Source organism: Kockovaella imperatae (assembly GCF_002102565.1).
Source record: "Kockovaella imperatae strain NRRL Y-17943 chromosome Unknown BD324scaffold_2, whole genome shotgun sequence".
NCBI lineage: Eukaryota > Fungi > Basidiomycota > Tremellomycetes > Tremellales > Cuniculitremaceae > Kockovaella > Kockovaella imperatae.
In genome coordinates, this window is record NW_019028942.1 from 686,143 (window position 1) to 711,818 (window position 25,676).

Below are 25,676 nucleotides of genomic sequence, written 5' to 3' on the forward strand. Positions count from 1 at the left end.
TTCAAACGCAGACTGGCTCTCGACGAAACCTTCGCCCATCTAGGCGATCTCGGACTCCCTACCGTCGCAGATCGCAGGGCTGCCAAATGCCGCGGTCTCCGTGGCGGCAGAACAAATGGGTGACTGGATGACATCGACAACTATAATGCTCACTCTGATACGGGATGCTTGCATTTCAGCTCTCATGACAAGCGGAAGCTCGCGGTCTTTCACTTTCACTTTCTGATAAGCTGTTGTCGAATCGCGATGATTCATGAAATGAGTCAGTCCCGGAGAATGATCTCGAAGGCCGAAGGGCCGTAGAGTGTGGAGGATTGTCTGTGAGAAAAGAGACATGCATCTCCACATTTGGAGCCATCTCGCCGAGCATTCTGCCCGAATCAGTGTATAAGATGTCTAAACGTTTCCGCTTGCAGCCAAATCTCCGGTGGAAGATACCTCATCAAGGTTACCGTCAGCCATTCTCATGGTCTCGAGTGTGGCGTTTGTTGAGTCGGAGAAGGCAGAACAACGACACTTGAAGTGTTCACTCTCATTCGTTATCGACTTATTGTAAGTCTGAAGGAATGAAGGCAGCTTTGGCTTCCCTTCCAAGAGCTTTGCATGTACGGATAGACACGCTCTCATCTTTGTGAACAGTGTCCTCTCTTGCCCCGTAAGCTCCCGACTATTCGTCGGTCCATCTTGGAAGTCATTGAATGAACAGAGTAGCAGATTCAATTGGTCAGCCGTAGGAGCACCACTGTACGCGAATCTGGCAGCGCTGTCCCTCAGGATTGGTGAGAGCTCTTTCTTTGATTCTTCCGGGATGGATAGCAGAGTGTCCGTGATCTCGCCTACCGACTTGGACTGTCTCGGATCTTCATCATCGTCACCTGCTGATCCGTTTCGAGACTCGTCATGAGCCAGTATCCAAGCTTGATTCATCCCTGTAAGGATCCCCCAATTGTCAACAAAACACTTGGTAGCGACTGCCAAATCGAAGACATCCGTGTACGTAGTCGAGTGGGTTCGTGGCGCATTCGGGGCCATGGCGGGGACCACGACGATTAGGGAAGATAAGGTAAGTGCAAGACATGAATACTTCGGTGTGAAGGGTCGATCCTTATAGCCCCACTGTTATGTCTCTCTCTTCCCGTCCTCCTTTCACCCAGCTGGAACGCCTGATGTGACCACTTAGGAAGGCAGACTGGAGACAGCTTGAAAACGAACGATATTACACGCGGTATGCATCGCCTTGTCGCCGCCTGAAACGCGATACGGATACACATTGGCCATCATACCAGCCTCTGAAGTACATCCCGACCTGATCCGACCATTACCTATTCTCCGTCGAAGTCTCCTGAAGACTGCTCATGTTCATTCGCGAAGCCGTGCTCAGCGGCTGCGCTTGTGCGCTTTGCCTGTTGCGCTTGTGCGCTTTGCTTGTTTGTGGCATCTGCCTGGCTACAGTACGCTGAGGTTGTAGAGTATAACAACTCCCGGTCGAGTCTTCAGACCTCATGTCATTACCCTCAGGGTGATCATTCTTCCTTATCAAAGGGTGAGAGAAGCGAATCCTTTCAACGGGAGCTCCTCGGTTCTGGACCATGCGTGACGCCAGCCAGCTTGAGAGCCTGTGAGCCTGTGGTGAAAGGTTGCGTGGGAAAATGTGAGGCTGGATGAGTGAGTGATTGACGCGATCGAAAGCGCCCCTCAAACATTGTTCAAGATGAATCGTCTGTGTCTGATCAGATCACTTGCCCGGCCCGCGGAAATGGTCAATGCCCATTCCAAGAACGGCCGCTCATCCTGAATAATCTGTACTCATCAAGCTCGTTCACGACCGCCCGCGGGAAGACCACGGCTCGTGATCAATTACGTGGCGTCAGCAAGGTATGTAAACCTTGATTACTTACATCTAAACAGCGGCAGTTCACATTGGAGCTACTATATACCGCAGAAGCGCATATCACGAGGCTTTATCGAGTGTGTATCAGTATTACTGTATGCTATCCCGCAGGAAGTTTTTAGGACACTAATTGAAATCTGTGTCGGTTTTCCTTGGCTTGGCATTTTTTTGGGCTTGACACTGTACGAATCGGCGGCAGTGCGAATGTCGCCACATCTCATTCATTCCACCCTACCCCGCCTCATCCAAGGCACATACCATGCGTTGATGGAAAGATCTACCTTTGGTCCCGTGCTTTTAGCAACACCCTTTTTCTAGTATCTATGCGACGTTTCAGCTAGTCGGTTGCCTGGTCGGCTGGTGGTGGTGGGTGATCAGACAAAGTAGAGAAGGGAGCTAGTGCCCCACCTCCTCCTCCTCCTAGATCTTGGCCCTGGGCATCCTTTCGTCCCCGTCTCATCCCGCTTCTCATGGCAAGGTGATGAGTAGGGCGCGGGGCGGCGCGACTCCATGTGAAAGAAAGCTCGAGCGAACAATGATAGGATCCTGAGCAATGCGTGGTCTCCACTGCTCTCTACACACGGGATTCGACGGGCCGGCGACGATCCGGAATTCGCAGATCCTTTTACATCCAAAATCAAAAAATGAGTTACGTGGCTCCACACAACTGTATCTTCCGAGACAGGTGGTTCGAGCATATCTATTGTATCTTGACACTTCTTTCTGGCTCAATTCTCCCTTCCCTCCCTTTGCTCTCTCAGGCGGCTCGTGTCTCGACTCAGATTGCCGTCTTTGTCTCCAATACAGTACAGTAGATTCACATACCTAAGGGGGAGGAGATTGAGAGTAAGCGAAAACGAAGATCATCTGACTTTTCGAAACCTGTGGTGAAAAAATTGGCTCCATACCTGGGGAAAGCTTAATCAACCTTACACCTTCGGGATGTTTAGAGTCTGTGTGTGTGTGCGCTGTCTCTGCCCCTCTCTCTCTCTCTCTCTGTGTGTGTGTGTGTGTGTGTGTGCTTTGGCAAGTCTGTAACTCATGGATAGTATCACCCGGTCTATTGAATGAATGGCACTCAATGGCCTTTTTATTGACTCGCTTGTCACAACACTGATAGATTCTTATCCTCTCTCTCTTCCTGTCTTGAGCCCCTCATCACACTCCCTTCATGGCTCCACGTCAATCATCAGCTAGAAAGATGAGGTCCAAAGGTCGACGAACGACTTCAGGTACTACTGGTCTGCGTGACACTGGCCTATGGTCCCATTTCAGCTTTCACATGCCAAAGCTCACCACGTTGGACAAGGTCAACCAATCGGGCAGTCTGCCACTGGAGGCGTCGACGACTTTCACACCGATACCCCTACCCCTGGCTCTTGGGTCCGGAACCCAGAGCAACGTCCTTGGCCTATCAGGGATGTGCAGCGCCGTCGATGTGGCAGCATGCCACTCGACTCCCCATGGACGAATACATGACAATATCAACCATGTTGATCAGGCCGTAACGAAGATTCAATACCATCAAGATCTCACAGAATTCCCATTTCCTCCCCAAATGATAGCCCCCTTCCCTTCCTCTCCATCTGGTACAGCCCTCGCTCCATCGTCCGGGCAGGGACACGCTCAAACACCTTCGATTCAAATCACCAATCTCTTATCTGAATGGGAGGCTTTCACTCCATCTTCTGCCTCGTCGTCGTCGTCCTCTTCCTCCTCCTCCTCCTCTCCTGGTATCAACCCTGAATTCGCATCTCAGACGGATTTCGAAACGCTCGTCTCACCCGAGCCTGCCCTCCCTCTATCTGACCTGATACGCGAAGAGTACATCGAGATTCAGACTTCTCCTCCTCAGGTCGAGCTCAGCCTCAAATCCAGCCCAAGACTTCCTCAGCTTGGATTAAGAGCACTGCACTACGATGTCAATAACGATGGGTTCCGAATCCCACCTCCCATGATTCAGATCTCCCCCTTTTCATCCGTCCAAGAACCGTGTAGCCCGCTCTTCTCGCTGTCTAGATCCGCTTCCAGCCCAGCATCCCCTTCGGCATCGTTAACGTCTCCAGCATGTCAGATCACAGCCGTCGGTAGCCATCAGCTGTCATGGTCGGCCGCATTGGCCGAAGCCTGTATACGGAACGGAGGCAGGTGTTTTAGCGTACCCAATCAGAGATCAATGCAGTCCCAAGAGGATTTGGAATGGAACTTGGTTGGACTGTGTCCGAAACCTTCCTCTCATCCTCAATCGCGTTCACTCCCTGCGATAATCGATCTCGATCTTCCACCTTCCACTGGTATCCCTCAACCAGCTTTGATCGATATCTTCTCCCCAGAGTACCAATTAAGCAATGTCACCAATAAGGACCTTGTCCCTGTCCCTGTCGCAGGAAACTTCAAATACCCAGTGCCACCTCCCACTTCCCGCAGCGCATCTTCCCCAGCTCGACACCAGACCCTTGGCTCCTTAGCGACGATCAACGGGCAAAACGACCTGACCCTCACAGCATCTGCTCGATACCTCGACGGCCACCGGTTACCACTGGAACTGACGTCCCGATATCTCCTTCAAGATGAACTCGGATCCGGTGGCTTCGGCTTCGTTTGCTCCGCACTGGTGATCGACCGTGAATTTGACGGTATGGAAGTAGGCTCGGAAGTGGCAGTCAAATTCATCTTCAAGGACAAGTTGGGTTACGATACGTGGGGTGCTTGGCCTGTCGAAGCTAGTATCTTGGCACAATGCGATCATCCAGGTATTATAGGATTCTACGAGTTGCTAGAAGATGACAAGTTCTTTTACCTCGTGAGTTGCCGCGGCACCAGACACACACACACACTTGCGAGCACCTAGGGCTGACACTTTCCCATTCACAGATCCAAGAACTTCATGGCGATCCATGGGATCCATGTCATACCCTCGAACACCCCCATGCGGCGGTCCAGGCGTCCTCCGTCCCTCCAGCGCCTCTCGATCACTCAAATACCCCAGACGTGACTTCTTGCCCATCGGTTCTAGTCAATGCCAAGCCTGAATTGCTCAAATCACCGACCGCATACGAGCCGGACGTCAATACCTCCTTGCTTCAGAGGCCGATGATGGGTCGTAGAGCCAGCCATGATCTGTTCGAAGCTGTGGAACATCAGCGATTCAATGAGTTGGAGGCGAGGTACATCTTCAGGCAGATTGGTGAGTCGTCTGAAAAGGGGGTTGGTGACAGTGCGGGAGAAAGGGCTCTGACAAGGTCCTTTCCAGTCGACGCGGTTGGGTATCTTCACCATCGAAACATTTATCATCGAGATCTGAAGGACGAGAACATTGTCATTGATCGGAATCTACAGGTGAGTAGTAGTGTTTTCGGAAGAGCTCGATCATAGACTGGCAAGTAGCTCACTTGCCTCAGATCAAGATTGTCGACTTTGGCAGCGCGGTTTACGAGGACAGGTTATGTCCACCAGTCTTGTATGACCAATTCCGAGGGACGATAGCATATGCCTCAGCGGGTGAGCATGCTTGATTCGTCCCTTTGAACACCGGCGCTGATACAATCTTCGCCCTCAAGAGGTCCTCTCTGGCCAGTCATATCGTGCAGGTCCGACAGACATTTGGTGTCTTGGTATCCTTCTCGGTATACTATTCACTGGCGAATCCCCCTTTCCCGATCCGTCCTACGCCAGACGAGGTAAAATTAAAACGAGACGGCAAATGCCTCCTGGCCCGTACGACCTGATGAAGAGGTGTTTGGTTGTCAAACCAGAATTCAGAATCACGATACATGGTGTGAGGGAACATGAGTGGATCGTGGGAACTCCCAGAAAGGCGCTGGTTTTGCTTTAGTTTAGTTTTGGGACAAGAGAGGGACATTTCATTAGATTTTTGGTTTCTGCTCGAAGCGCGAATGACTTGTTGATACGATTCCGATGAGTGTTATGGAGTCGCTTCATGTTTGGCTCATATAGCACATATGATTTTGTCATGTATGTGACGATGATGATGATGCCACCATCGATCGATGCGAGATGGGGGCTACCGGACGAGGTGGGGTGATTCCATGGGAGATCGTGAGTTTCAAGGCCGCATTGAAACACTTGTCAGATTCATTGAAAGTTCTGAAGCTGGATCGAGCACACCTAGAGATTTGGAAGAGCTTTGAGGAAGAAGAGGCCTTTCAGTAGAGCTTTGAGTCAGGCGTCAGGTTTCATTACTGGTAGGTCACATCACATTCCGCTCACGGGCGGCGGTGACCGCCTATAAGGATGTGACAGAGTCTCTCCTATCATTGGAGGTCCCCCAATGCACTGAGTGCCCAAACGATGCACATCGAAACCTTGGATTTCAGACCAGGCTCTAATAGTGTCGCGATGCATTGCGATTCTACAATGACTGAAACGCTTTTTTTGCTGACCCTTCAAAAAAAAGGGGGCCAAGTAGATACCCAATGTACAAGATTGTAGTTAATTGTACAGGTACAGGGTATCAGAACAAAGTTTGATACAATCCCCACCGTTCAAAGACTATCGAGTAGGATGAACCCTTGCCTCTTGGCGGTGAGGATGACAAGTGAATGTGACGCCTTGCTCAGAGTGCAGAGGGCTCGGAATTATACTAGATGATACAGATTATAAGGATTTGGGCTTGGAGTCCATTAGCCGGCAGTCGAGCCGACGGAGGCCAAGCCGCGTAGCGTGAGAATATGTTTCTCCTTCATTCGTGGGAGGTTGAATGCCTTTTATCGGCCACGGGTCAATGGTAGTGACTTGGGCAGTCTTCCCAAAAGAGCCATGAGCAGAAGAAGGATTGTCCATATTTAAAACAATAAAATGGGGGTCGTAAGGGGGGAGAAAAAAAAAAGGCCCAAAAAGGAGTCACGAGGTTGCGAAATTCAAAGCAGGCCACCCTACTTGTATTCGGCGCCGGCAACGATGAGGTTGCCTAATCTCGCGACGACTTCGTTGAAGACCAAGAGGTTTCCAAGGGTTGTGGCGGTATTGCTGTCCTCTGGTGAAGTACCGTTAACAGTCATAGTGGCGGCAGCAGGGAGAACTGTCCCGTTCGTCGAGATGCCCAAGGCATTGACGGAAAGGGTAGATCCAGAGTGAGAAGCGGATGAAGTGAGAGTGGAAGCGGACGAGCTAGTGGTCGACGTGGTAGAAGTCGAAGGTGTCGTAGAAGAGGTGGAGGTGGTTGTTGGTGTGGTTGAAGAGGAAGATGAAGGAGGAGGAGGTGGAGAGTAGGTCGATGTAGTGGTTGGTGCTTGCCAAGTCGAGGTGGTAGTGGGCGGCGCTTGCCAGGTAGTTGTAGGTGTAGGCGTTGGTGAAGGTGAAGGAGAGGGAGAAGGTTGGTTTCCACCACCACCACCACCTGAACCATCGTTGTACCACCAATCAACATAGATCACTCCCACGGAAGTGTCGGCAAAGTGTTCGAACAGTCCCTGACTGAGATCGAGACCTCCATAAGGGCAAGACGGGCATTCGTCTGCGATCTGAGCGACGGCAGTATTTCCATTGTACGAGATGGTGATCATCTTTCCACATTGTGGTCCAGGGTATCCACCTCCATATTGATCTGAATTGAGTGCGACAATGTAATCTGAGGGTTGGTTGTACCATCCACAGGCTCCCAATCCTACAGCGTAGTAGGTCGCTCGCATGCCATCAAAAGCGCGTTCAGACAATGTCTCATTGTGATTTCGAGTGGCGGGTTGTTGAACTTGTGCGCGGAAAGGTTGAGGTCGAGCAGAGATGGAAGGGAGGAGCGAGACGAGGGAAGAGAGGAGGAGGGCAGTAGAGAAGAGCATGGTCTTGGAAGTCCAGTGAGTGCCAGGATTGGCGATGTCGTGTGGCCTCGGTCAGTTGGCCACTGGTGTGTGTATATCCTACGAAGAGGAGAGAGAGTGTGATCTGCGTCGATTCGCAGCAATGAGTCGGTTTGGTCGTCGCCTTCTAGTGAGAGGTTGGGCTGTGAGTCGAGAGAGAATGACAACACAACACACGCAAAGGGGGGGCTAGGGTTGAAAGGGTTGAGTCCTTTCAAAACCTCCTTTTAACAAGTCAGTCAGCGCTTGGACCTCATGACGTCTCTAAAGGTCCTGGAAACTCACACAATTGGCGCGCGCGGGGACCTTTTTCTTGGGTGAGGAGGTGGCTGAAACGCAACGTCGGTTGATTGACCTTTTTGGTGAGCTTGGGTTGAGGTATAGATAGATAGACGGGTGGGTCAGTATGGGGCATAGATTCACATCTCGATGCACTCTCCATTCTATATGAACCCCCCCCGCGCTACCCGACCGGCCACTATGACCCATGAATTTGTCCCCAGAAATCGAGTGGCTGGCCATTTTTGAGGGTGTCTGCGATGATCTTCCATTGAAAAAAGAGAGTCTGGACCCCATTGTCTGGAACGGATGATTTAGACATAATAAAAATAAAAATCTCATCGGATGGGACAACACGCGTAATGTGGCGGAAAACAGCGCATGGGGAGACAGAGAGAGACGGGGGGCATGAAACACTTCCGAAAAGGTTTTTGAGGGGACTGAACAACAAAAAAGGTACCACCGAACCCGTGGCGGCGGCGGCGGCGGCTCTTGACTTGTGAGCGAAAGGTTTCGGGTGAACATTGCTTAAAATTTTCGAGGGGACTGACTGACTGGCTGACTGACTGCTCTCTGCTCACACGACTATCCGTATCTCTCTCTCCTCTCATTCTGACTGAGAGCCGTCCCTGCCGCCGCCGCTGCTGCTGCTGCCCCCCACATGGCTGACTGACCCCTCGCACTTTCTCAGAGAACGGGGAGATTCGCAATATAGGCTGAAATAGAAATCTCTTCATATCTCGTGGTCCAGATCTCTCTCTCTCTCTCACACACACACACACGGGAAGCATTCAAATGTGTATATTGCTAATCAATCGTGATGGTCTAGATTATGCTGCTTGGATTTCCCCACTGCCGCCGCGCCTCGAGATACTTGTTCGGGCCCAGGATATAGCTTCCGAATAGCTTGGATGTTCTTCCCCACTGGATGAGCCGCTATATCCCCAATGTTCGCCATCTTACGTTCCAAGACTCTCAGCATCTTCTCGGCTATATCTGTATATTCCTCTTTGGCCCAAATGTTGAACAGCTCCATCGGATCAGCTTGACAATCGAATAATTCCCATTCTTGAGTCTCTCCGCCCGTACGCGTACCGGGTAAATCATACCCTAGATTATACCAGAAGATAAGCTTGTATCGTTTCGACCGGACACCATAATGTGCCTGCGGGGGGCGAGTGAGCAAGGAAAAAAAAAGAAAAGCGGCGCTGGACACTCACATAGATGTTATGAGGTATATCTCCGTGCATCCAATAACGATGGTACGCCACTGCCCATTCATCTTGAGGCGGAGACACTCCACGCAGCATCGGTAGGAACGTCTCTCCTTGCATATAGGACGGTTGAGGGATGCCAGCGAAATCTAACCACGTGGCGGCAAAATCCACATTGGAGATGATGTCGTTGCAGACGGAGCCTGGTTTGATCCCTGATCAGGACGGTCAGCGAGGACTGCGTGCGGACCGATCCTCCCTCACCTGGACCCTGGATGAGGAATGGCATCTGATGTCAGATGGCATCTGGCTAGACACACGCCCACCTGGAAGCTCTCCTCATAGATAAAGCGCTTGTCGAACCAGCCATGGTCACTAAGAACTCATCAGTCTCAACGATCCGTCACTTCACTTACCCCAAGAAGAACCCTTGGTCAGACGTGTAGATGACCATCGTATTGTCAGTAAGACCCTCCTTGTCCAGCGTCTCGAGTAAACGGCCAACACTGTCGTCCACGGATCTAAGCGCATGAGTGATGCATCACCGAGAGTGTTCAAGATGGGCGGTGGTTTGAGATGGCCAGCTCACTGTATAGTCCTGAGGTACCTCTGCATATACCTCTGGTATTTGAATTCTGCAAGCTCCTTCTGACTCTTGAAGGTGAATCTCTCCCCTGTGTTCCGATCAACCAAGACCAGACCCTTCAGATGGTCGTCATCGGGGAAGGGGACTTGTTTCAATCCACCTGTGTCGCATGAGCACCATGCTGTACGATTCAGTGGACCCACCCGCTACGCCCCAGTCTTCGCTCTGACAGAACCCGACGCTCTCCCCACCTTCGGGCTGGCTCAGACCTAGATCCTCGTACGTCATGTTCACCTTGACCTTGTTACTCGCGGCTCCCGCCGCAGCGGCTCGATTGGCGTAGTCGTCATCGTACGTTGTCGGGACTTTGATAGGATCAGAGTAGAGATGAGCATGTTTAGGATGGCACACCCATTCTCTGGGTGTACATGAATTGGACTGGACATCTGGCCAATGGGAGGAGACAAAACTCACCTATGTGGCGCCTTGTGATGACACATGACGAAGAATGGCCTGTCCTTGTCCCTCTGTTCTATGAAGTTGATGGTCTTGTCCGTGATAAGATCGGTCACGTATCCCTTTTCGATATGTCTACCTTTTGGCGTGATGAAGTCTGGGTCGAAATAAACCCCTTGACCAGGTATGACTTCCCAGTAATCGAATCCACTCGGTTCGTGAGATTTTCCCTCACCCAGATGCCATTTCCCAATGATGGCAGTCTGGTAGTCTCCATAAGTCCCTGTGATCGTGATCAAACCAGGGGTCCCTGAGTACACTAAAGGAGGCAAATAAGACTTACTAAGCTGCTTGGCTACATTTGGAAGGTTGTTATCGATGGCCGATTCCAACGTTTGAACCATATTGATGTGATTGTGCACACCCGTCAAGATGGTAGCTCGAGAGGGTGTACAGATGGAATTGGTCACATAGCAGTGATTGAACAACATTCCATTCTGCGCAATAGAGTCAAGGTGTGGTGTGTGATTCAATCCATGACCATAGGCTGAAATGGCTTTCGCAGCGTGGTCGTCACTTCGCAACAGGTCAGCAAGCTTGCTAGGAGGGGAGGCATCACAAGGCATGAACTGACGCCATGATGAATAGGATGTTGGGACGACCAGGCATCTTGCCGATCGTACTGGCCTCGGTCACCTTCATGTGCGTATGACAGGGCTTCTCAAACCACTAATTTCGCCGAAGCCTAGACTGCTGATGGTCCAGAATGGGGTCGCACTTCAGTTCCGACGACATCTCGGAGCAATCGGTTCATGAACCGGTCAAAGCCGAATGACGGACGGATGGTCCACGTGGCGTCATGTAAAGGTCGTTTTTGGTGCTATTGACGGCCAATCTTCTCTATGAAAATCTGCTCAGAGAGAGGACTCGCGGTCCCTCATACGCGGACATCGTTCTGTCGGGCTATGCGCCCCACTAGCTAGTGCCGCTTGACGTCTGTCGATGTCGGTCCAGTGGAACATGTCCTTTCCACTTCACGATGGTTTTATTATGAAGGAGTCCTCTGTATTGATTATATCGAGACCGGGATGATTGTGGTGTATTTTCATTGCTCGTTTCACACGCTGACATTGTGTCTGGCCATGAGGATCTACTGCACGGTTATGTGGTACTCGTCACTGGGTCGTTACGGACACGCGACGGATGTGGAACGTGCGGATCTGTTCGTTCTGGAAGATGAGGAGTGTACTGTCATGCAACACGCCTCCTCTCAACCGCGTCTCCTTGAACTTAGATTCGTCAGAAAAGCGACTTTCAGGCTGTGACTTGTAACTCTATGCCTTCCATATGTGACTGCAAGATACCTGCCACTGCAGGAAGCAGCCGCTCTGCTGCCTGACTCCATACCCCCGAAGACGGGTCGCCGAATAAGCGGAATCACGGAAATTTCGCCGGGCCGCATTCGACCCGAAAGGTGGGGGGGCGTGCTATGGCTGTCGTGGGAGACAATGGTCCCTATAATCAACATACATGTACAGAACCAGCCATGCGAGATCCAATCACAGTGGCAAGTCCAGATGGTCGAATCTGTCTGAAGCTTGCTACGCCAGGCTCGACGCTATGCTACACGGTGTCCGTTGACGAGCATCAAGTGCTCTTACCGTCGACCATCAGTATCCAGCTAAAAGGCTGGGACACGAACCACAATGTCACACTTGGCTCGAGTGAGAGGTCCTCGATCCATGAGACGTACCCCTTCTTTGGCTCACGGTCCACCGCTATCAATCATGCGAATCGAACGACTGTCAAAGCCTCCATTGATGAAGAAGAATTCGAGGTCGACATACATGTAGCGAATGATGGCGTTGCTATTCGATTGAGGATACCAGCCAGAAGAGGTCGACACATCCGTGGCGATTCGAGCTCTTGGCATGTCCCTGGAAACACAGTGGTGTGGTACGGCGCCTTATTACCAGACTACGAGAGTCCCCAGCACGAGACGACTCTGGAGAACCTGCCAGAAGGCAACCTTGGATTCCCTCTCACTGCGCAGTTGCCGAGTGGACACTATGTGACATTGACGGAAGCCGACGTTCAAGACTATGGAGATCTAGCAGTCGCTAGAGGGTCTGACGGAGCACTGTATGGGTCGTTATACGCCGATCCCTCGGGCTGGACTACGGACGAGGAGATCACCCAACCGTGGCGTGTGACGATCATCGCGAGAGATTTGACCGGATTGGTCAATACAACGCTCGTACAGAATCTCAATCCTGGTCCTGACTCTTCTCTTGCTTCGGCAGACTGGATACAACCCGGTAGATCGGCATGGCAATGGTTAGCCAGTGGAGACCCCGTCCTTGAAGAACAGCATCAATGGGTCGATTGGACTTCCGAGTTAGGATTTGAGTATTATCTAGTGGATGAGGGTTGGAAGGATTGGCCAAATTCCTGGGAGAACCTCAAGGAGACTGTGGAGTATGCCAAGGGAAAGGAAGTGGACGTTTGGATCTGGGTTCACAGTAACCTCGTTACAGATGTTGAAGAACGTCAGACCTATTTCCGAAAAGCTGTGGATGCGGGTGTCGTAGGCGTCAAAATTGATTTTCCTCCTCCCTCGAATCGGACGATATCAAATTGGTACCATGAGACGGCGCGAGATGCTGCATCACACCAACTCATGGTCGATTTTCATGGTGCCACCAAACCGTCAGGCCTTGAAAGGACATGGCCAAATGTGTTGACGAGGGAAGGAGTCCGAGGACACGAATGGCATGTCACGCGGTACAACCGAGTTCTCGACTCGGATCACGATGTCATTCTCCCTTTTACGCGATACATTGCTGGACACGGGGATTACACGCCCACGGTATTTGAACCAAAGGAGCTGGTGGGGAATACATGGGCTCACGAATTGGCTCAAGCTATCATTTTCACTTCCCCGTTCCTGTGCTTTGGCGGATCACCAGAGACGTACCTTTCAAACCCTGCCTTGGACGTATTGAAAGCCATTCGACCGGTCTGGGACGAAACCTTAGTCTTGCCTGGCAGTCGGCCCGGAACGCTCGTCGCGGAAGCCCGTCGACAGGGCGAGGAATGGCTTGTGGGCATCCTCAATGGCGCTGAGAGAAACACAGTCACCTTGCGCCTGGACGACTTTCTAAGTCATGGTCGTCATTGGAAGAGTACGCTATTGAGAGAGCATCAGAGTAGACCAGATGCCTTTGATCGACAGGACGTGATCATGTCACCGGAGAACAAGCTGGACATCACGATGGGGCCAAGGAGCGGTTTCGTAGCTTGGTTTAGGCCTCAAGAGCGGACTTAGAGGATGATACAGCGCTGTGCATGTACTGTTCAATGCCAAGCTGGCAGAATTGACACTTCGGCCGAATGGTCAGGAAAAGATGTTCTACTTTCTTTTATCAGATAACGAAAAATCGGGCCGGAATTTCTGAAGCGGTAAGGTAGTCTTGGCAAGTATGACAGACACCACGCATACATGTAGTCCAAATGAAGGGTATGCTAGCACCTGGGATGACACTGGAGGAACAGGGATAGCATGCTTCGGCCGACGAGAGACTGTCAGAGCTTTCGTTATGGGAAGAGTCTCGAGATAACACTCTGCAGAACGGCTCACTCTAGCCTCTTCATCGTCTGACCTCTCCTCACGTTAACGAGCCAGGACACACACGCAGACCATGCCTGCTGCGCTGAGTTTCCGAGATTCTGCTGGGGACAGTCGATCTACCTTGAACATTATGCCAGTCACTCTCAGTCAGACGGACGATCCAGAGGTCACCAAGCAACAACCGGACGTGAAACCATTACCCGTATCGTCTTCATTGACCAGCGGCTCCACAACGACCGTCAACGATGGACCGGTCATTCAGACCAAGAGCAAAGGTGTCGTAGAAATGGAGAATCTCATCGGCAGACTCTCTCCTTTCCTCCTCATTATCATCTATGGCTCATTCATGCTTCTTTCGTATACTTTATCGTTAAGTAAGTCTCACGAGTTTTTTTATCCATCTCTTTTCTCTGACCTTTTGCCCCAGATCAATACACTGCCAGCTACTTTCTGAACATTGCCACGTCTGAATCTTTCAATCAACACTCCCTCCAGGCATCCGTGACGACCATCGCGGCCGTCTTTCAAGCTATGGCTCAACCTCCCATCGCAAAAATGGCCGATGCATTTGGCCGAGTTCCTGCTGAAGCGGCCTGTGTGATCCTATACGTCCTTGGAAACGTCATCATTGCGTCGTCAAGGAGTATCGTCGATTACGCTGTCGGAGACTGTATCTACCAGTTGGGAATCACTGGATTATTCCTCTTGCAGAATATCATCATTGCTGATATCTCCAGTCTGAGAAATCGATGTAAGTGCATGGGCGTAGCGTTGGCGGCAAGCAGGTAGGCAGCGCAGGCGTGAGCTAAAGGAGGTTCCAGACTTTTGGACCATTTTCCCGTCGATTCCTCAAGTCATCAATGCGTTTGTATCTGCAAATATCGTCGATAGTCTGTTGAACAGAGGTCCTAACACGACGCAATGGCGATGGGGATTCGGTATGTGCTTTTATGCGCAACGAAGGCGAACGCTGATGGGGTTCCAAGGTATATTCACCATTCTTATTCCTGTCGTTGCGATCCCCATCCTCGTGACCTTGTGGTGGGGAACGCGTTCATCCAAAGGCGAACGAACAGCTGCAGAGACGTCATCTGCCGGACCAAAGCGACCGATCCGGAAACACCTCTGGCGAGGAGCTGTATCCCTCTTTTGGCAGCTCGACTTCATGGGCTTGCTCCTCTTCGTCGTCGGCTTTGGACTCTTGTTCGTCACGTTGACGCTCGCCAATTCGCAGACAGCTCATTGGTCTGATGCCCACTCCATCGTCCAGTTGGTTATCGGAGCCATTGTGATCGTGGCTTTCGTCCTCTGGGAAAGGTATTACGCTCCCCATCCCCTGCTTCCATTCGCTTTGCTCAAGCGCAAGACAGTCATCGGATGCTGTCTGATCGCGCTTTGGCATCCGATGGCCGGAACGATCTCCGCTGGCTACCTGACAACATTCCTACAAGTCGCTGCTGGTCAATCCGTCATCTCTACACAGCGTATCACGTCGTTCCCCGCGGTCGCAGGCTGGATCTGCGCGATTGTCGGAGCGTGGGTCGCTCGTCGATTCAGGGTCCTGAAACCTATCATCATCGCCGGAGCTGCCATTGAGACTTTGGCTATTGGTCTGATGATCCGATATAGGACAAGCACCAACACACAAGCCGAGCTGGCTGTCGTTCAGCTCATCCGTGGCGCCGCGAACGGCTTGATCCCGTACCCCGTTCAAGCATTGATTCAGGCTTCGGCGCCACATGAGCACCTCGGAGCAATCACTGCTGGTTGGTTGGTGGTGTATTACCTTGCGGTGAGCCAGGGAAAAAATAGGGATCCATGCAAGCGGTTGACGATGGTGACCAGGGAGGTATAGGCTCTGCCATTGGCGGTGCCATGTGGACGAACATTGTTCCCAGAAAATTGGGCCAATACCTAGGTGGCAACGATACCCTCATCGAGATGGCATATGCCAATCCGTTTGGATATGCTGCTCAGTTTCCGATGGGAACGACTGAACGGACGGCAATATCGAGAGCACAAGATGAGGCGCAAGTGAGTCGGTGTATGTATCAGAGCTGATCGCTCGAAAGCGTACTATGGTCATTGTCGGTACCATTGTCGCGTTCATTGGCCTAGTAACTTCGATCTTCATGCTTGACAACTGGAAGTTGACTGATGAGCAGTCACTGAAGGAGTCGGAGGACTTGGTCGAAGAAGGAGTGCAGGCTTCCAGGTTTAAGAAGCGCAATGCCGCGTAAAGAGTGGTTGGTAAGCCAGCCGATAGAAGGAGCAGCCTCGCCAAGCTGCCGAAATCGATGATATGCATCGAGTCGATATAAAACCGTTCAGCTTGTCATCCATTGCACCACCTCCATCCCCATTGGCTCTGAGGTGCAGGCCCAACGGCAGGGTCACCATTGCCTCCGTCTTTGGAGTGTTCGCCGATGAAAGCATAGCTTTGTCGGCCAGTGATGTGCCGGACCGGGCATCGGAAGACCAAAAATGCAGGGCAAGCGCGATCCGCCGCATCGCAGTTGTTGAGACACGGCAGCAGCTCGTCATAGTCGTAAGTGTATGGGACACCATTATCTCGTGGAGAACTCGAGTTTCGAGTCAACGTCTGAGGCGTAATGTCTTGGCTTGGATTCGGCGAAGCGCTACCAGCGCAATGAGGCAGGACAGCTCTGCATAACCAATTTCGGTACGCAGCATAGCAGTCGGCACAGGATGAAACGTGGGAATAGAGATCTCGTCCACACGCTGTCGTCTTGAGCGACGTTGAAAAGGATTGGAGCGAGGACGTCAGAAGGGCAGTGATGTTCTCGGGATATGAGCGGAGAGGCATCGCCACCGGAATATCTGAGCCGGGCAGGGTTGTAGTCGTTTCGTTTGCCTCGAGCGGTGTGGTATAGCCCACTGAAGGACAGATATCGGTCGGAAGAGCCAATTGACAGGGAAATGAAGCTGTGGAAGTGAATGAGTGACTATCCATACAGCGGCGAAACAGCTCACAATCTTTCGTCGCGAACCACATGGGTCGTGTGAGAACACCGGAATCATCCACCGCCCAAGCTGTATAATTTGTATCTGCCAATAGGTTTCCTACGACCCACATGGTTCTATAACCTTCCCGATCACCAATATTGACCCATTGGGTCAAGGCGTCAATAATCATGTTCTCGCTCGCAGCGATATGGCCGGTAGAAGCATTTGCTCTGCGAATAGCAGCAAGCGAGTAATCGAGTCCATCACCTGTCGGAGATGACGCAGTCGGGACAATGATGAGGTTGAGATTGCCTTGTGGCGATCTGGCGGATGGAGGAGCGAGAGGGAGTTGCGCGGGCGGAAGGGTGTAGTTCGGGTACGTTGGTTGAGCACGTGGATCAGAGATGAGAAGAGGAGAGAAGAGAAGGACAGCGTTGGAGGTGGTATCGCCTAGAAAGAGGAAGGACGAGGTGACAGTACGAATGGGGCCTTGCAAACAATGTCTCAGCAGCAGCAAAATTGTAAACCGTATAACTCACCTGAAGCTGAGACTTCAACTTCGATGATCACATTGCCATTCTCATTAGATAGTCCGTTTACCGAGCCGTTGGCCTGTACGTTGAAGCCCACGAGACAGCTAATCGTCTCCGACCCGTCACTGGTCCAATTGGCATAACCCAAATTCCACTCCAAGCTCCAAGTATCTCCGTTCCGATTGACCAGATTCCCCTGATCTGGCGATCCGCCTGATCCTGTATCTTCCAATGCTTTGTGACTTATCGCAAAGGTCGGTGGAGAAGCCGTGGAGACTATAATCTCGGGAATGATTGAGGTGTTGATACCGAGGGAGAGGACATTGAATGTGAGAGACTGGGTGTCTGACGGTAAGTCAAGGATGACAGATGGATCGGACACGTTCAATGATGGGAGGATGGTCACTGATGGAGCGCGATCTATCGATACAGTCGGTGTCTGAGCAGCTATAGTCGGCAAAAAGATCGTCCAAAGAAAGATGACGAGCGTTCCGTACAGCGCGAAGCCGCACGACCGAGTGCGAAACGACAATACGGTCGATAACATGGGGAGATGAGAGGATCCTCTCATGGATTCCGCAAATGTAGCGTAGCTTGTGAAGCCATTGTGTAATCACAGTGAGATCCTGGATGATGATCTCCAAACTGCAGAGAGGTATGAACATGCCCCGGACGGATGCAATGCTGCAACCGCACGCGTTCCCCGATATTACAGTCACGTGACTACTGTTGTCACAGTTGCAGCCTCAATTGCAGCTCGTTCGGGCAGTCGACCTGATTGCATTGATGCTTCATACTGTTCATCCTCCTCAGCCACTCACGCGGGCGCGTATGAAGTAGCCTTGACAGCGGTCTTGTCTCTACACACTAGCTGAGACCATCGCTTGCTCAGTCCATCTTGTCGGCTGTACATAGAGGCATCCTTTCGATTACCATCTTGGTCGAAAGAAGCAAAGGTAGGAAGAAGCGAGTCCCAATCTGCGCCTTCCGCCTCCTTCCCTTTGCCCAAACACGTTGTCTTGCAGGGAGCAGGAGGTCTATCTTGCTCAAGATCACACAAGGAGATCGGGAAACCGGGCGGGGGAAAGGCGATTGATTGAGGAGCAAAGATGGGACGATCACATCCTCCCAAAACTATTCAAGTCATCTTACCTCCAACGACCTCTACGACTAGTACGACCACCGCTTCGTCTTCGAAAACAACTCTCTCTGCTTCGACCAGAACCGATCATCCTTCACTTCAAGTCTTGATACTTGCTCAGGAGATTGCGAGGGAAAGAGGACAACATTTCGATCTTGGATCCTTTCTCACGCCATCTCAGAGGAAAGAATATCATCGATTAGTCCATGGGGTTGAAGGGGAGGATGCGCTTGAGGCTCCAAACTCGCCAGTAAATGGACAAGGAGGTGGTGGTGAAGGACAGGTGGATGGAGACGTGACCTTGGAAGAAGATACAGATCAAAGTACCAGGAAGACCGCCTTCGATCACGTTGGAGAAGTGACAGGTCCATCTCAAAATTCCACTCCTCTCCCAACGTCCGGTACACCTGCACCTGAACCGTCCCAACCTATGGCTGCTGTCGATGCACCACCAACGCCTACCTCCACGGCTCTTACCGAGACTATCGCTGCGAAACGAGCACGCATCCAGGGCATGAATATTCACTGGACTCAACGACGGAAAAAGTTGCAAGAACTCGCCAAGCTAGAATCTGAAGGAATTACAGAGCTCCCATTATCGCCTCAGGAGAAGCCTCCACCCTTACCTGAGATCGGTCTCGCTTCTTCTTTCGCCGTGCCATCGGGAAAAGGTAAAGAGGTGGATAAGGGATCCATCCAAGCTAGCGTGTCTTATTGGTGAGTTGACACAACACAACAGAGGTGTTTTTGTCGACTGACTAATTCTCTAGGAATCATCTGCTGACTGTTGCACGGAAGGAGCGAGGGCCACAATGGGACTACAACACTCAGTCATATCACGTCGATCGCTCTTCGTCCGACTACTACACGCACATGAACAAAGCTCCCGCAATCTCAGAGCCTGTCCAGACCTCCGAGCCGAACAAGGGAGAGCCATCCAACAGCCGGCAGAACCCGATGACCAACGGGTACCATGATCAAGCTGTCAAGATGGAAGGCGATCTCGCGAAGAGGATGTACGAGCAACGGAGATCCAATTCGATATCGCAGCAACCTCCGCCCACTCAAGCCTATCCATCTGATGCCGCTCATCCTCCTCGATCGCAAGCCTTCCCCGCTGCTTCGCCGTCCACAACTCACACTCCTCATCTTCCACCGCAATATCAACCATCTCCAGTCCGACCTCCTGCTCCTAACCCTCCGCAAACACCTCATCACGCTCAATCTGGCGGTCTGAATCCGGCCAACCTGAATCTTCCACCAGATTACCAAAGACGTATATCTCAACAGTCAAATTCTACACCACAACCGCAGACAGCTGTGCCTCAATCACACCCCATCAACCCCTCGCAGATGCAATTCACGCCTCAGCAACTCGCTCAGATTGCCCAAATGAGTGCGGCGGGAGGACCAGGAGGTATGAACTTGAACCCTGCCCTGCTCCAACAGCTTCAGGCGCAAGCACACATGCAGAGTCAGGGAAGCCAGAACCAAAGCCAAGGAGGGATCAATCTAGCTCAGATGCAACAACAGCTGGCGCGCGCCAATCAGATGGCTCAGCAACCTGGCACAGGGCAAAATGGATATCCACAACCTCAACAGGGACAACCACAGCCATCTCAATCACAAGGCCAGCCAAATCCAATGTTACAGCTCCAGCAATTACAACTTGCCCAACTCGCTGCTGCTCAGAATCAGGGTCAGAATCACCAAGGCGGGAACATGACAATTGGTCAGAACGCTCAAGCTATGCGGGGTGTCAATCCTGCCATGTTGGCCAATCGCGCAAACATGCAAAATGCGGCTCAGAGTCAGGCTCGAAATGGTGGTGGTATCAACCCGGCTCAAATGGGTGGAATGGGACAGTTCGCCTATGGTCAAGGACAACCTGGCATCGGAATGAATGGTATCAAAGGGAACGATGGACTTGCGAATGGGGCCACAGGCCAGAATGTCATGTTGGGCGGTGGAGGCAACAACTGGCAGGATTTGAATACGTAGGAGCAGGCGTGGTACTGGCCATGCAACAAAGTATCTTGGGTCAGGCAGTGCTGGTCGGTTTTGAAGGGACAGAGCCGACGGTCAATCTCGCTAGGACCCTTCGAGCATACAGTCCAGGCAAGAAAGCAAATTCGGAGACTTGTCTTCGTTATTGATGATTAAAGGATCCCAAACTGTAATGTGTTTCATGACCGGAAAGGAGATCTTTTCAACTTCTCCCCTCATACTCGTAGGTCGGAGGTCAATGCTGGGACAAAGGGTACTGAGAGTATAAAAAGCACAGAAAAGAGACTTGCCCTACTCCCCTTCCGTCCCCTCTCTCACAGCATTGAGCGAAAGCACTTCTGAACGTGAAATCTGACGAATTTCCGCCCGAGCAACGATGGCTGACAGTAATCATATGGCTGGCGCTGATGCCAGTGCGAGCAATGCATCCTCGATCATTTTCACCCAAGAGAGCATCGAAAACAAGTTTTATACATTAATGGGACAAGCAGAAGATTTAGGAGTGCCGCCCCCGGCTCTCATGGAGCATCTGAAGACGGTCTTCGGAAAAACGATCGAACCGACCGAAGTCGAATGTGAGTGGTCAGATTTCACACCGCACATCAGATTCGCCCCTGGAGCCATTGACTGACGTGGGCCAGCGCTTGTGGATCGTCCCGCTACCGTATACGATACTGAGACTGGGACAATGTAACCAAGTACCTGCTTGATCATCCGAAGACCGCAAATGAGAAGAACCGCAAGCTGACGGAATTGATAGCCGCCAGCGCCGAGTCCGCTGGGACGTTTGCGACGGCCGCCCAAAGTGGCGCATGACCCTGCCACAAAGATAGTTAGATGGTTTGATATCAGGTGGAAAGTCTCTTCTGCAGCTTTCATAACCAGTGTCCGGGAATCACGGCACAAAGTAGGAATGTCCCGAATGCATGCAGTTAAAGCACCTGCCCGCATTCGCTCGAATGCCCAAGGATGAATGTACAGAGAAAAAAATTATTATAATGCCTCGATGTTGAATTCTATGTCACAACACTTCCCCTCCTTCTCTTCCGATGACTTCTGGTCTGCCTTTGTTTTATGATTGTTGTATTTGTCACCCCCGTTCAGACGTCCATTTGTTTTCTATTTGATTCTTGCCATGCCGATTGCAGCTTGTGGGGAATTTATTCCCTCTTCCAGTGCACCCAAAACTTTTCTTGCGAGTGCCCTCTGCCAATGCGTGTGAGCTGTTCATTGGAATTGTGTCATGAGATGTGTTCGATTGATTCGTGTGATTTGTTCTTCGTGTTGTTGGTTTCGTTGTATGTTTCGTGTATATGTCTCCTGAGTCCGCTGATGCCGTCGTCTCCTCTGATGTCCCGCAAAACGACCTACGCGGTCGGAGGAGCAGAGACTCGTCGCGAGAGAGGAGCTCCGAAAAGCTGGCCAATTTTAGCTTCCAAGAGCGGAGGATAAAGTGCCCTGATATCGTGAGCTTGGATGCAAAGAAGCTGCGGAGGATAGCTCACATGCGACAGACGGCGGCATCGTCATCTTCAGCATTGACTAGATCGCTGGCCAGTTTTGCTTTCTGACTCTTTCGAAGCGCTGGGTGCTGATTTGAGAGTCAGTGTACTGGTCACACCACGGACACACGTTGAGAGTTCTCGCGATGAGTCCAACGACTTCGCTTCGACCTTCAACGAGACTCTTCCGCCGCAGTCTTCTGATGAGATCCTCCATGTGGGTGACCTCGCTAGGGTGTGGTTTGGACAAGGCTAGCTTGTCCATAATGGCTTGAGAACCGTCACCGTTGAGATGAGCCACAATGTCGACAGCGGGTAGAGAGGCCAATTTGGCGAGATCGAGATCGTCGAGTGAAATCTGGGTCAATTGCCTCACGACCATTTGTGGCTTGGGTACTGGTTCAGGCGGTGTGGTCACGGGTGAGGGCTGTGAAAGGCCTGAAAGAGGACCAAGATCGGGACAAGAAGGAATAAATGGCGTCACCGCAGCTGTATCAATCTTCATTCTGCCCTTGAGCATATCCCGACGGATAGAGTTGGCTTTGAGGTTGAGATGTTGGCGGTTCTTGATACAGGCTCGGACTTCGGCAGGTGACAGGCGCGACAGAAGCAAAGGCATGATCGATCCGGCTTCAGCATCATCAAACTGTCGAAGCGCTTCGTGGATGAGGGCTTTTTCGCGCTCGGTCAAGGTCGAGTCGGGGGATTTAGCATCCACGTTGGTCTCTACGATTCTACCAGGTTGATTTGCCTCCTGATCCTTCTTGCCATGCTCCTGGGCGATCTGGGAGCCATTGACATTACTGAAGATGGCGTGGGCATGGCCAACGGCCTCATTGATGACCTTGTTAAGCTCGTCCTCGTTATGCAAGATGGAGACGATGCGCAAGTCCTGGGACACTAACGCTTCCACCGTAGGCTCGATCAAAGCGTCAGAGAGGTGTCGCTCGCGAATATGGGTCCGCACACGCGGAGTGACACGCTTCATCAGCGTTTTGTGGCGAGTGGTAGGACTCTGCGAGCAAATATCGTCGGTGAAGCCCGTCGCCTGCAGACTTTAGCCTCGGAGACTGGAACAAGTGATGACTACGTACTGTCTTCGACTCGACCTGAGCCTTTTGATGGGCAAAGTTGTTTTCAGGTAGGCATACCAGTGGTCGCCTGGGCGATGCGGACGGTCGTCCGTAAGCGGAAGGCTGTTCTCGCTTGATACGCTCTGCAATCTTGTCCGGACGCAACTTGCGGGGCTCGTGAAGCGTGACAGCGATGATTTGACGTCCGACACTCTGCCCATTCATCATCTCAATAGCGCGCATCGCTGAACGGTGAATTCAGTACTCCGACAATGGCAGCTCACCTTCTTCGGGAGTGAAGAATGATACGAAGCCGTATCCTCGACTCCGATTCGAATCATCTCGCATGACTCTTGCACTGATGATGCGACCAACCTGAAGACATGAGGAAGACCTCTTACGTGGACCTCACATTTGAGAAGAGCTCGCCGAGGAATTCGGAGTTGATATCTGGGTCGAGATTCTGGTCACGTCAGTGGCAGGGAGATTGTCCGAGCTCCCACCTTGACAAACACATTGGAGTAGTCCACCAGACCCGATGCGCTAGTCGAACCCGGCCCATACATGGGTGCGGGTCTGATATGCTGCCCAGGTCCTGGCTAGTGTCAGCTGGATTCATAAGTCGAATGATGACTCACCGTGTGCGATATATTGCCCGTCGTCAGACACGAGTCCAGTGGCTCTAATTCCACCTTCCGGCGCCTCATCAAAAGTCACGCTCCATTTCCTAGGCCTTGACAAACTTTGAAAACTGCTGACGCTGCTTCGAGCCAGAGACAATTTGCGGGCACTATATCCTGGCGTCATGGGCAACGCGATGGAAGGCAGAGCATTAGGACTGCCGAGCGCAGGAGGCGAAGCATTGAATTTTGGGAAGGGAACGTGTTCGGGTGGTCGAGGCATATCTGTTTGAGAGATAGTAAATGGGTTGTGGGAGGACCAGGGCGGAGTGTAAGAAGTTTGAGGCGGAGTGTGAGGGAAGAGGACTTGATGAGCTAGTCCGGGGTGATTATGGACCGGTGGGATCTGCATGATACCTGAGTGAAGGGTATTGCCAGACCTATTGTCGAATGAGGCTGCGGAGATGTGTTTCATGTCTTCGGATATAGGGAGTGGGGATGGTTCAACATGAGAAGGACTGTAGGCCGAAGGCAGGTTCAGAGAGGTAGGAAATGGGAACCCAAAGGGAGCTTCGCTGGTGATGGCGCTGGGCAAAAAAGTGAGCTTGACTGCGAGACAACCCTTAGACTGGCTCACATTTGCCAACCCTTGATCAGACTTGCAGATTCGCCAAATCCCAAGTCGAAGCGTCTAGCTTCCTCCTCAAACCAAAATTCGACCCTTGCACCCCAGCTAGGCAACGCCGGCACGCCATCAGGGTACGGCTCAGCCCAGACTTGGACTGATCGCATGGTTCCCCAAGGTCGAAGAGCTTCGAATACTTCCCCTGGACTGGGGCAAAGGGCAGACGTGTTGGATGACTGCAGATTGGAGTGGACCGAGGGGACATGGTGAATTGGACGGAGGTGTCGTGCTGGCGACTCGGAAAGTGGGACGAGCTGAGGGACCGGGTACGACGATACGGTGACGCCTCGCGTTGCGAAGAGCGGGTGAGTGTGAAGGATCGCTAGTGCTTTCTCGGCTGTTATGTGAGCAACGGGAACACCCAGGCGCTGCTCACCATTGTGGGTTTGGGTAAACTCGACTGAACCTATGCATACAATCAGCTCGGCCTACCCTTTGAACGCCCACTCACCAGCTCGCGGCATCCAGTCATAGTACGCATCGGGTTTGAGACGCAGTTGCGGAGGAACAGATTGAGCTAGCGTGATTCGGAACGGGAGACATTCCTGCAATGCTTGAACAATGTCCTTCTCGGGTAGCTCAGGAGGGACGTGATCGATATAGAGTGTGCAGGCTGGCTACGAGTTCGCGTGGACGGTCAGTCATGTCTCCCTGACATCGCAATGAGGAGGGCTTTTGACGACTCACGAGGTGGGGATGAGGGCGTGTCGATTGGGTAGCAATGTCTACTCGTGGGAAGCTTTGACTCATCATGGGTTTCCCATGTTGGGTCGCTGAATCGAAAGATCCCCTATGACCGAGAAAGGCACCAGGTTGACCGGACATGGGCAAACGTGCGCGGTATGGTGCTTGACCAGATGGGTCAAAGGATCTTCGTCGTTGATCAACCATGAGTCCAAGGTGTTGTTGTGGTGGTGGTGGTAGTGGTGGCTGTTGAAGATGTGAGGGAGGGTGAGAAGGATGAGATTTGAGAGGTGGAAAAGGCATTGAAGGAGGTCGTGTCATGGCTGAGGCGAATACTGCAAGGGTCCAAGGTCAGGCAGGAAATGAAGTGACGCCCGCGCAGAGGTATGTCGTGACCTTGATCTATCCTACCTGCGGGTGAAAAGTAAGACCTAGGCCTGAGGCCTGACCTGACTCTTTTCCACACTCACTCCACGTAGATCTCCTGTTCCCGCTTGTCACAACTGATGGTGGGGAGGAGGATGAGTCGTGCTCTGAGGACGTGACTCGTATCTCGACGAATTAGCTTTAGGCTCGCGAGATGGTCCTATA

General features: G+C 51.9%; 12 protein-coding genes across 12 annotated transcripts; 6 read left to right on the top strand and 6 right to left on the bottom strand.

The window, feature by feature from the left end:
• Window positions 1-340: 340 nt before the first annotated feature.
• On the bottom strand, window positions 341-1,218 carry BD324DRAFT_615145 (hypothetical protein). The gene has a single exon (XM_022014687.1). It carries the CDS (start codon window positions 1,030-1,032, stop codon window positions 397-399), a length of 636 nt encoding a protein of 211 aa, XP_021873610.1. The 5' UTR covers window positions 1,033-1,218; the 3' UTR covers window positions 341-396.
• A 248-nt stretch (window positions 1,219-1,466) lies between these two features.
• BD324DRAFT_237623 (hypothetical protein) lies at window positions 1,467-2,284 on the top strand. The gene is made up of 3 exons (XM_022012247.1): window positions 1,467-1,665; window positions 1,712-1,852; window positions 1,899-2,284. The coding sequence occupies exons 1-3, from the start codon at window positions 1,662-1,664 to the stop codon at window positions 2,207-2,209; spliced, it is 456 nt and encodes a 151-aa protein (XP_021873611.1). The 5' UTR covers window positions 1,467-1,661; the 3' UTR covers window positions 2,210-2,284.
• A 607-nt stretch (window positions 2,285-2,891) lies between these two features.
• BD324DRAFT_237873 (hypothetical protein) lies at window positions 2,892-5,009 on the top strand. The gene has a single exon (XM_022012248.1). It carries the CDS (start codon window positions 3,063-3,065, stop codon window positions 4,740-4,742), a length of 1,680 nt encoding a protein of 559 aa, XP_021873612.1. The 5' UTR covers window positions 2,892-3,062; the 3' UTR covers window positions 4,743-5,009.
• Window positions 5,010-5,044: 35 nt separating this feature from the next.
• On the top strand, window positions 5,045-5,690 carry BD324DRAFT_565045 (kinase-like domain-containing protein; the record flags this gene model as incomplete). The annotated part of the gene is made up of 4 exons (XM_022013033.1): window positions 5,045-5,078; window positions 5,145-5,230; window positions 5,293-5,392; window positions 5,452-5,690. Coding segments are annotated over 4 exons (459 nt in total), but the record flags the coding sequence as incomplete, so codon positions are not given.
• Window positions 5,691-6,349: 659 nt separating this feature from the next.
• BD324DRAFT_238151 (RlpA-like double-psi beta-barrel-protein domain-containing protein-containing protein) lies at window positions 6,350-8,063 on the bottom strand. The gene is made up of 3 exons (XM_022012250.1): window positions 7,993-8,063; window positions 7,885-7,928; window positions 6,350-7,834 (listed from the first exon to the last, which is right to left on the bottom strand). Exon 3 carries the CDS (start codon window positions 7,687-7,689, stop codon window positions 6,787-6,789), a length of 903 nt encoding a protein of 300 aa, XP_021873614.1. The 5' UTR covers window positions 7,690-7,834; window positions 7,885-7,928; window positions 7,993-8,063; the 3' UTR covers window positions 6,350-6,786.
• BD324DRAFT_237997 (hypothetical protein) lies at window positions 7,810-8,506 on the bottom strand. The gene is made up of 2 exons (XM_022012249.1): window positions 7,995-8,506; window positions 7,810-7,931 (listed from the first exon to the last, which is right to left on the bottom strand). Coding segments are annotated over exons 1-2 (336 nt in total). The 5' UTR covers window positions 8,329-8,506; the 3' UTR covers window positions 7,810-7,929.
• BD324DRAFT_615179 (arylsulfatase A) lies at window positions 8,415-11,048 on the bottom strand. The gene is made up of 11 exons (XM_022014688.1): window positions 10,877-11,048; window positions 10,586-10,818; window positions 10,261-10,525; window positions 9,990-10,204; window positions 9,790-9,946; window positions 9,617-9,721; window positions 9,527-9,575; window positions 9,465-9,489; window positions 9,207-9,415; window positions 8,542-9,151; window positions 8,415-8,477 (listed from the first exon to the last, which is right to left on the bottom strand). The coding sequence occupies exons 1-10, from the start codon at window positions 10,942-10,944 to the stop codon at window positions 8,798-8,800; spliced, it is 1,680 nt and encodes a 559-aa protein (XP_021873616.1). The 5' UTR covers window positions 10,945-11,048; the 3' UTR covers window positions 8,415-8,477; window positions 8,542-8,797.
• A 709-nt stretch (window positions 11,049-11,757) lies between these two features.
• On the top strand, window positions 11,758-13,733 carry BD324DRAFT_615183 (glycoside hydrolase 97). The gene has a single exon (XM_022014689.1). The coding sequence runs from the start codon at window positions 11,789-11,791 to the stop codon at window positions 13,568-13,570; it is 1,782 nt and encodes a 593-aa protein (XP_021873617.1). The 5' UTR covers window positions 11,758-11,788; the 3' UTR covers window positions 13,571-13,733.
• A 210-nt stretch (window positions 13,734-13,943) lies between these two features.
• Window positions 13,944-16,113, top strand: BD324DRAFT_648453 (major facilitator superfamily domain-containing protein; the record flags this gene model as incomplete). The annotated part of the gene is made up of 6 exons (XM_022017841.1): window positions 13,944-14,247; window positions 14,301-14,624; window positions 14,695-14,811; window positions 14,860-15,665; window positions 15,719-15,907; window positions 15,946-16,113. 6 exons carry the CDS (start codon window positions 13,944-13,946, stop codon window positions 16,111-16,113), a joined length of 1,908 nt encoding a protein of 635 aa, XP_021873618.1.
• A 95-nt stretch (window positions 16,114-16,208) lies between these two features.
• BD324DRAFT_648454 (stretch-activated Ca2+-permeable channel component-domain-containing protein) lies at window positions 16,209-17,920 on the bottom strand (the record flags this gene model as incomplete). Its single annotated transcript, XM_022017842.1, has 3 exons — window positions 16,209-16,819; window positions 16,868-17,329; window positions 17,380-17,920. The coding sequence occupies 3 exons, from the start codon at window positions 17,918-17,920 to the stop codon at window positions 16,209-16,211; spliced, it is 1,614 nt and encodes a 537-aa protein (XP_021873619.1).
• Window positions 17,921-18,148: 228 nt separating this feature from the next.
• Window positions 18,149-20,903, top strand: BD324DRAFT_615195 (hypothetical protein). The gene is made up of 2 exons (XM_022014690.1): window positions 18,149-19,231; window positions 19,285-20,903. Exons 1-2 carry the CDS (start codon window positions 18,483-18,485, stop codon window positions 20,513-20,515), a joined length of 1,980 nt encoding a protein of 659 aa, XP_021873620.1. The 5' UTR covers window positions 18,149-18,482; the 3' UTR covers window positions 20,516-20,903.
• Window positions 20,904-21,888: 985 nt separating this feature from the next.
• On the bottom strand, window positions 21,889-25,406 carry BD324DRAFT_648457 (hypothetical protein; the record flags this gene model as incomplete). The annotated part of the gene is made up of 12 exons (XM_022017843.1): window positions 21,889-21,979; window positions 22,027-22,112; window positions 22,154-23,071; window positions 23,118-23,341; window positions 23,381-23,471; window positions 23,509-23,559; window positions 23,600-23,691; window positions 23,735-24,303; window positions 24,354-24,738; window positions 24,778-24,807; window positions 24,853-25,018; window positions 25,089-25,406. The coding sequence occupies 12 exons, from the start codon at window positions 25,404-25,406 to the stop codon at window positions 21,889-21,891; spliced, it is 3,021 nt and encodes a 1,006-aa protein (XP_021873621.1).
• Between the last annotated feature and the right edge of the window lie 270 nt (window positions 25,407-25,676).

Excerpts from the sequence above, each read along its gene's own strand:
- BD324DRAFT_615195 (XM_022014690.1), top strand. The coding sequence starts at position 18,483 with ATGGGACGATCACATCCTCCCAAAACTATTCAAGTCATCTTACCTCCA. Across the intron at positions 19,232-19,284 it reads CAAGCTAGCGTGTCTTATTG|GAATCATCTGCTGACTGTTG; the intron begins GTGAGTTGACAC and ends CTAATTCTCTAG.
- BD324DRAFT_615179 (XM_022014688.1), bottom strand. The coding sequence starts at position 10,944 with ATGAAGGTGACCGAGGCCAGTACGATCGGCAAGATGCCTGGTCGTCCC. Across the intron at positions 10,205-10,260 it reads CATCACAAGGCGCCACATAG|AGAATGGGTGTGCCATCCTA; the intron begins GTGAGTTTTGTC and ends ATGTACACCCAG. Across the intron at positions 9,416-9,464 it reads ATTCCTCATCCAGGGTCCAG|GGATCAAACCAGGCTCCGTC; the intron begins GTGAGGGAGGAT and ends CGTCCTGATCAG.
- BD324DRAFT_238151 (XM_022012250.1), bottom strand. The coding sequence starts at position 7,689 with ATGCTCTTCTCTACTGCCCTCCTCCTCTCTTCCCTCGTCTCGCTCCTC.
- BD324DRAFT_615145 (XM_022014687.1), bottom strand. The coding sequence starts at position 1,032 with ATGGCCCCGAATGCGCCACGAACCCACTCGACTACGTACACGGATGTC.
- BD324DRAFT_615183 (XM_022014689.1), top strand. The coding sequence starts at position 11,789 with ATGCGAGATCCAATCACAGTGGCAAGTCCAGATGGTCGAATCTGTCTG.
- BD324DRAFT_237873 (XM_022012248.1), top strand. The coding sequence starts at position 3,063 with ATGGCTCCACGTCAATCATCAGCTAGAAAGATGAGGTCCAAAGGTCGA.
- BD324DRAFT_237623 (XM_022012247.1), top strand. Across the intron at positions 1,853-1,898 it reads CGGGAAGACCACGGCTCGTG|ATCTAAACAGCGGCAGTTCA; the intron begins ATCAATTACGTG and ends TTGATTACTTAC.
- BD324DRAFT_237997 (XM_022012249.1), bottom strand. The coding sequence starts at position 8,328 with ATGAGATTTTTATTTTTATTATGTCTAAATCATCCGTTCCAGACAATG.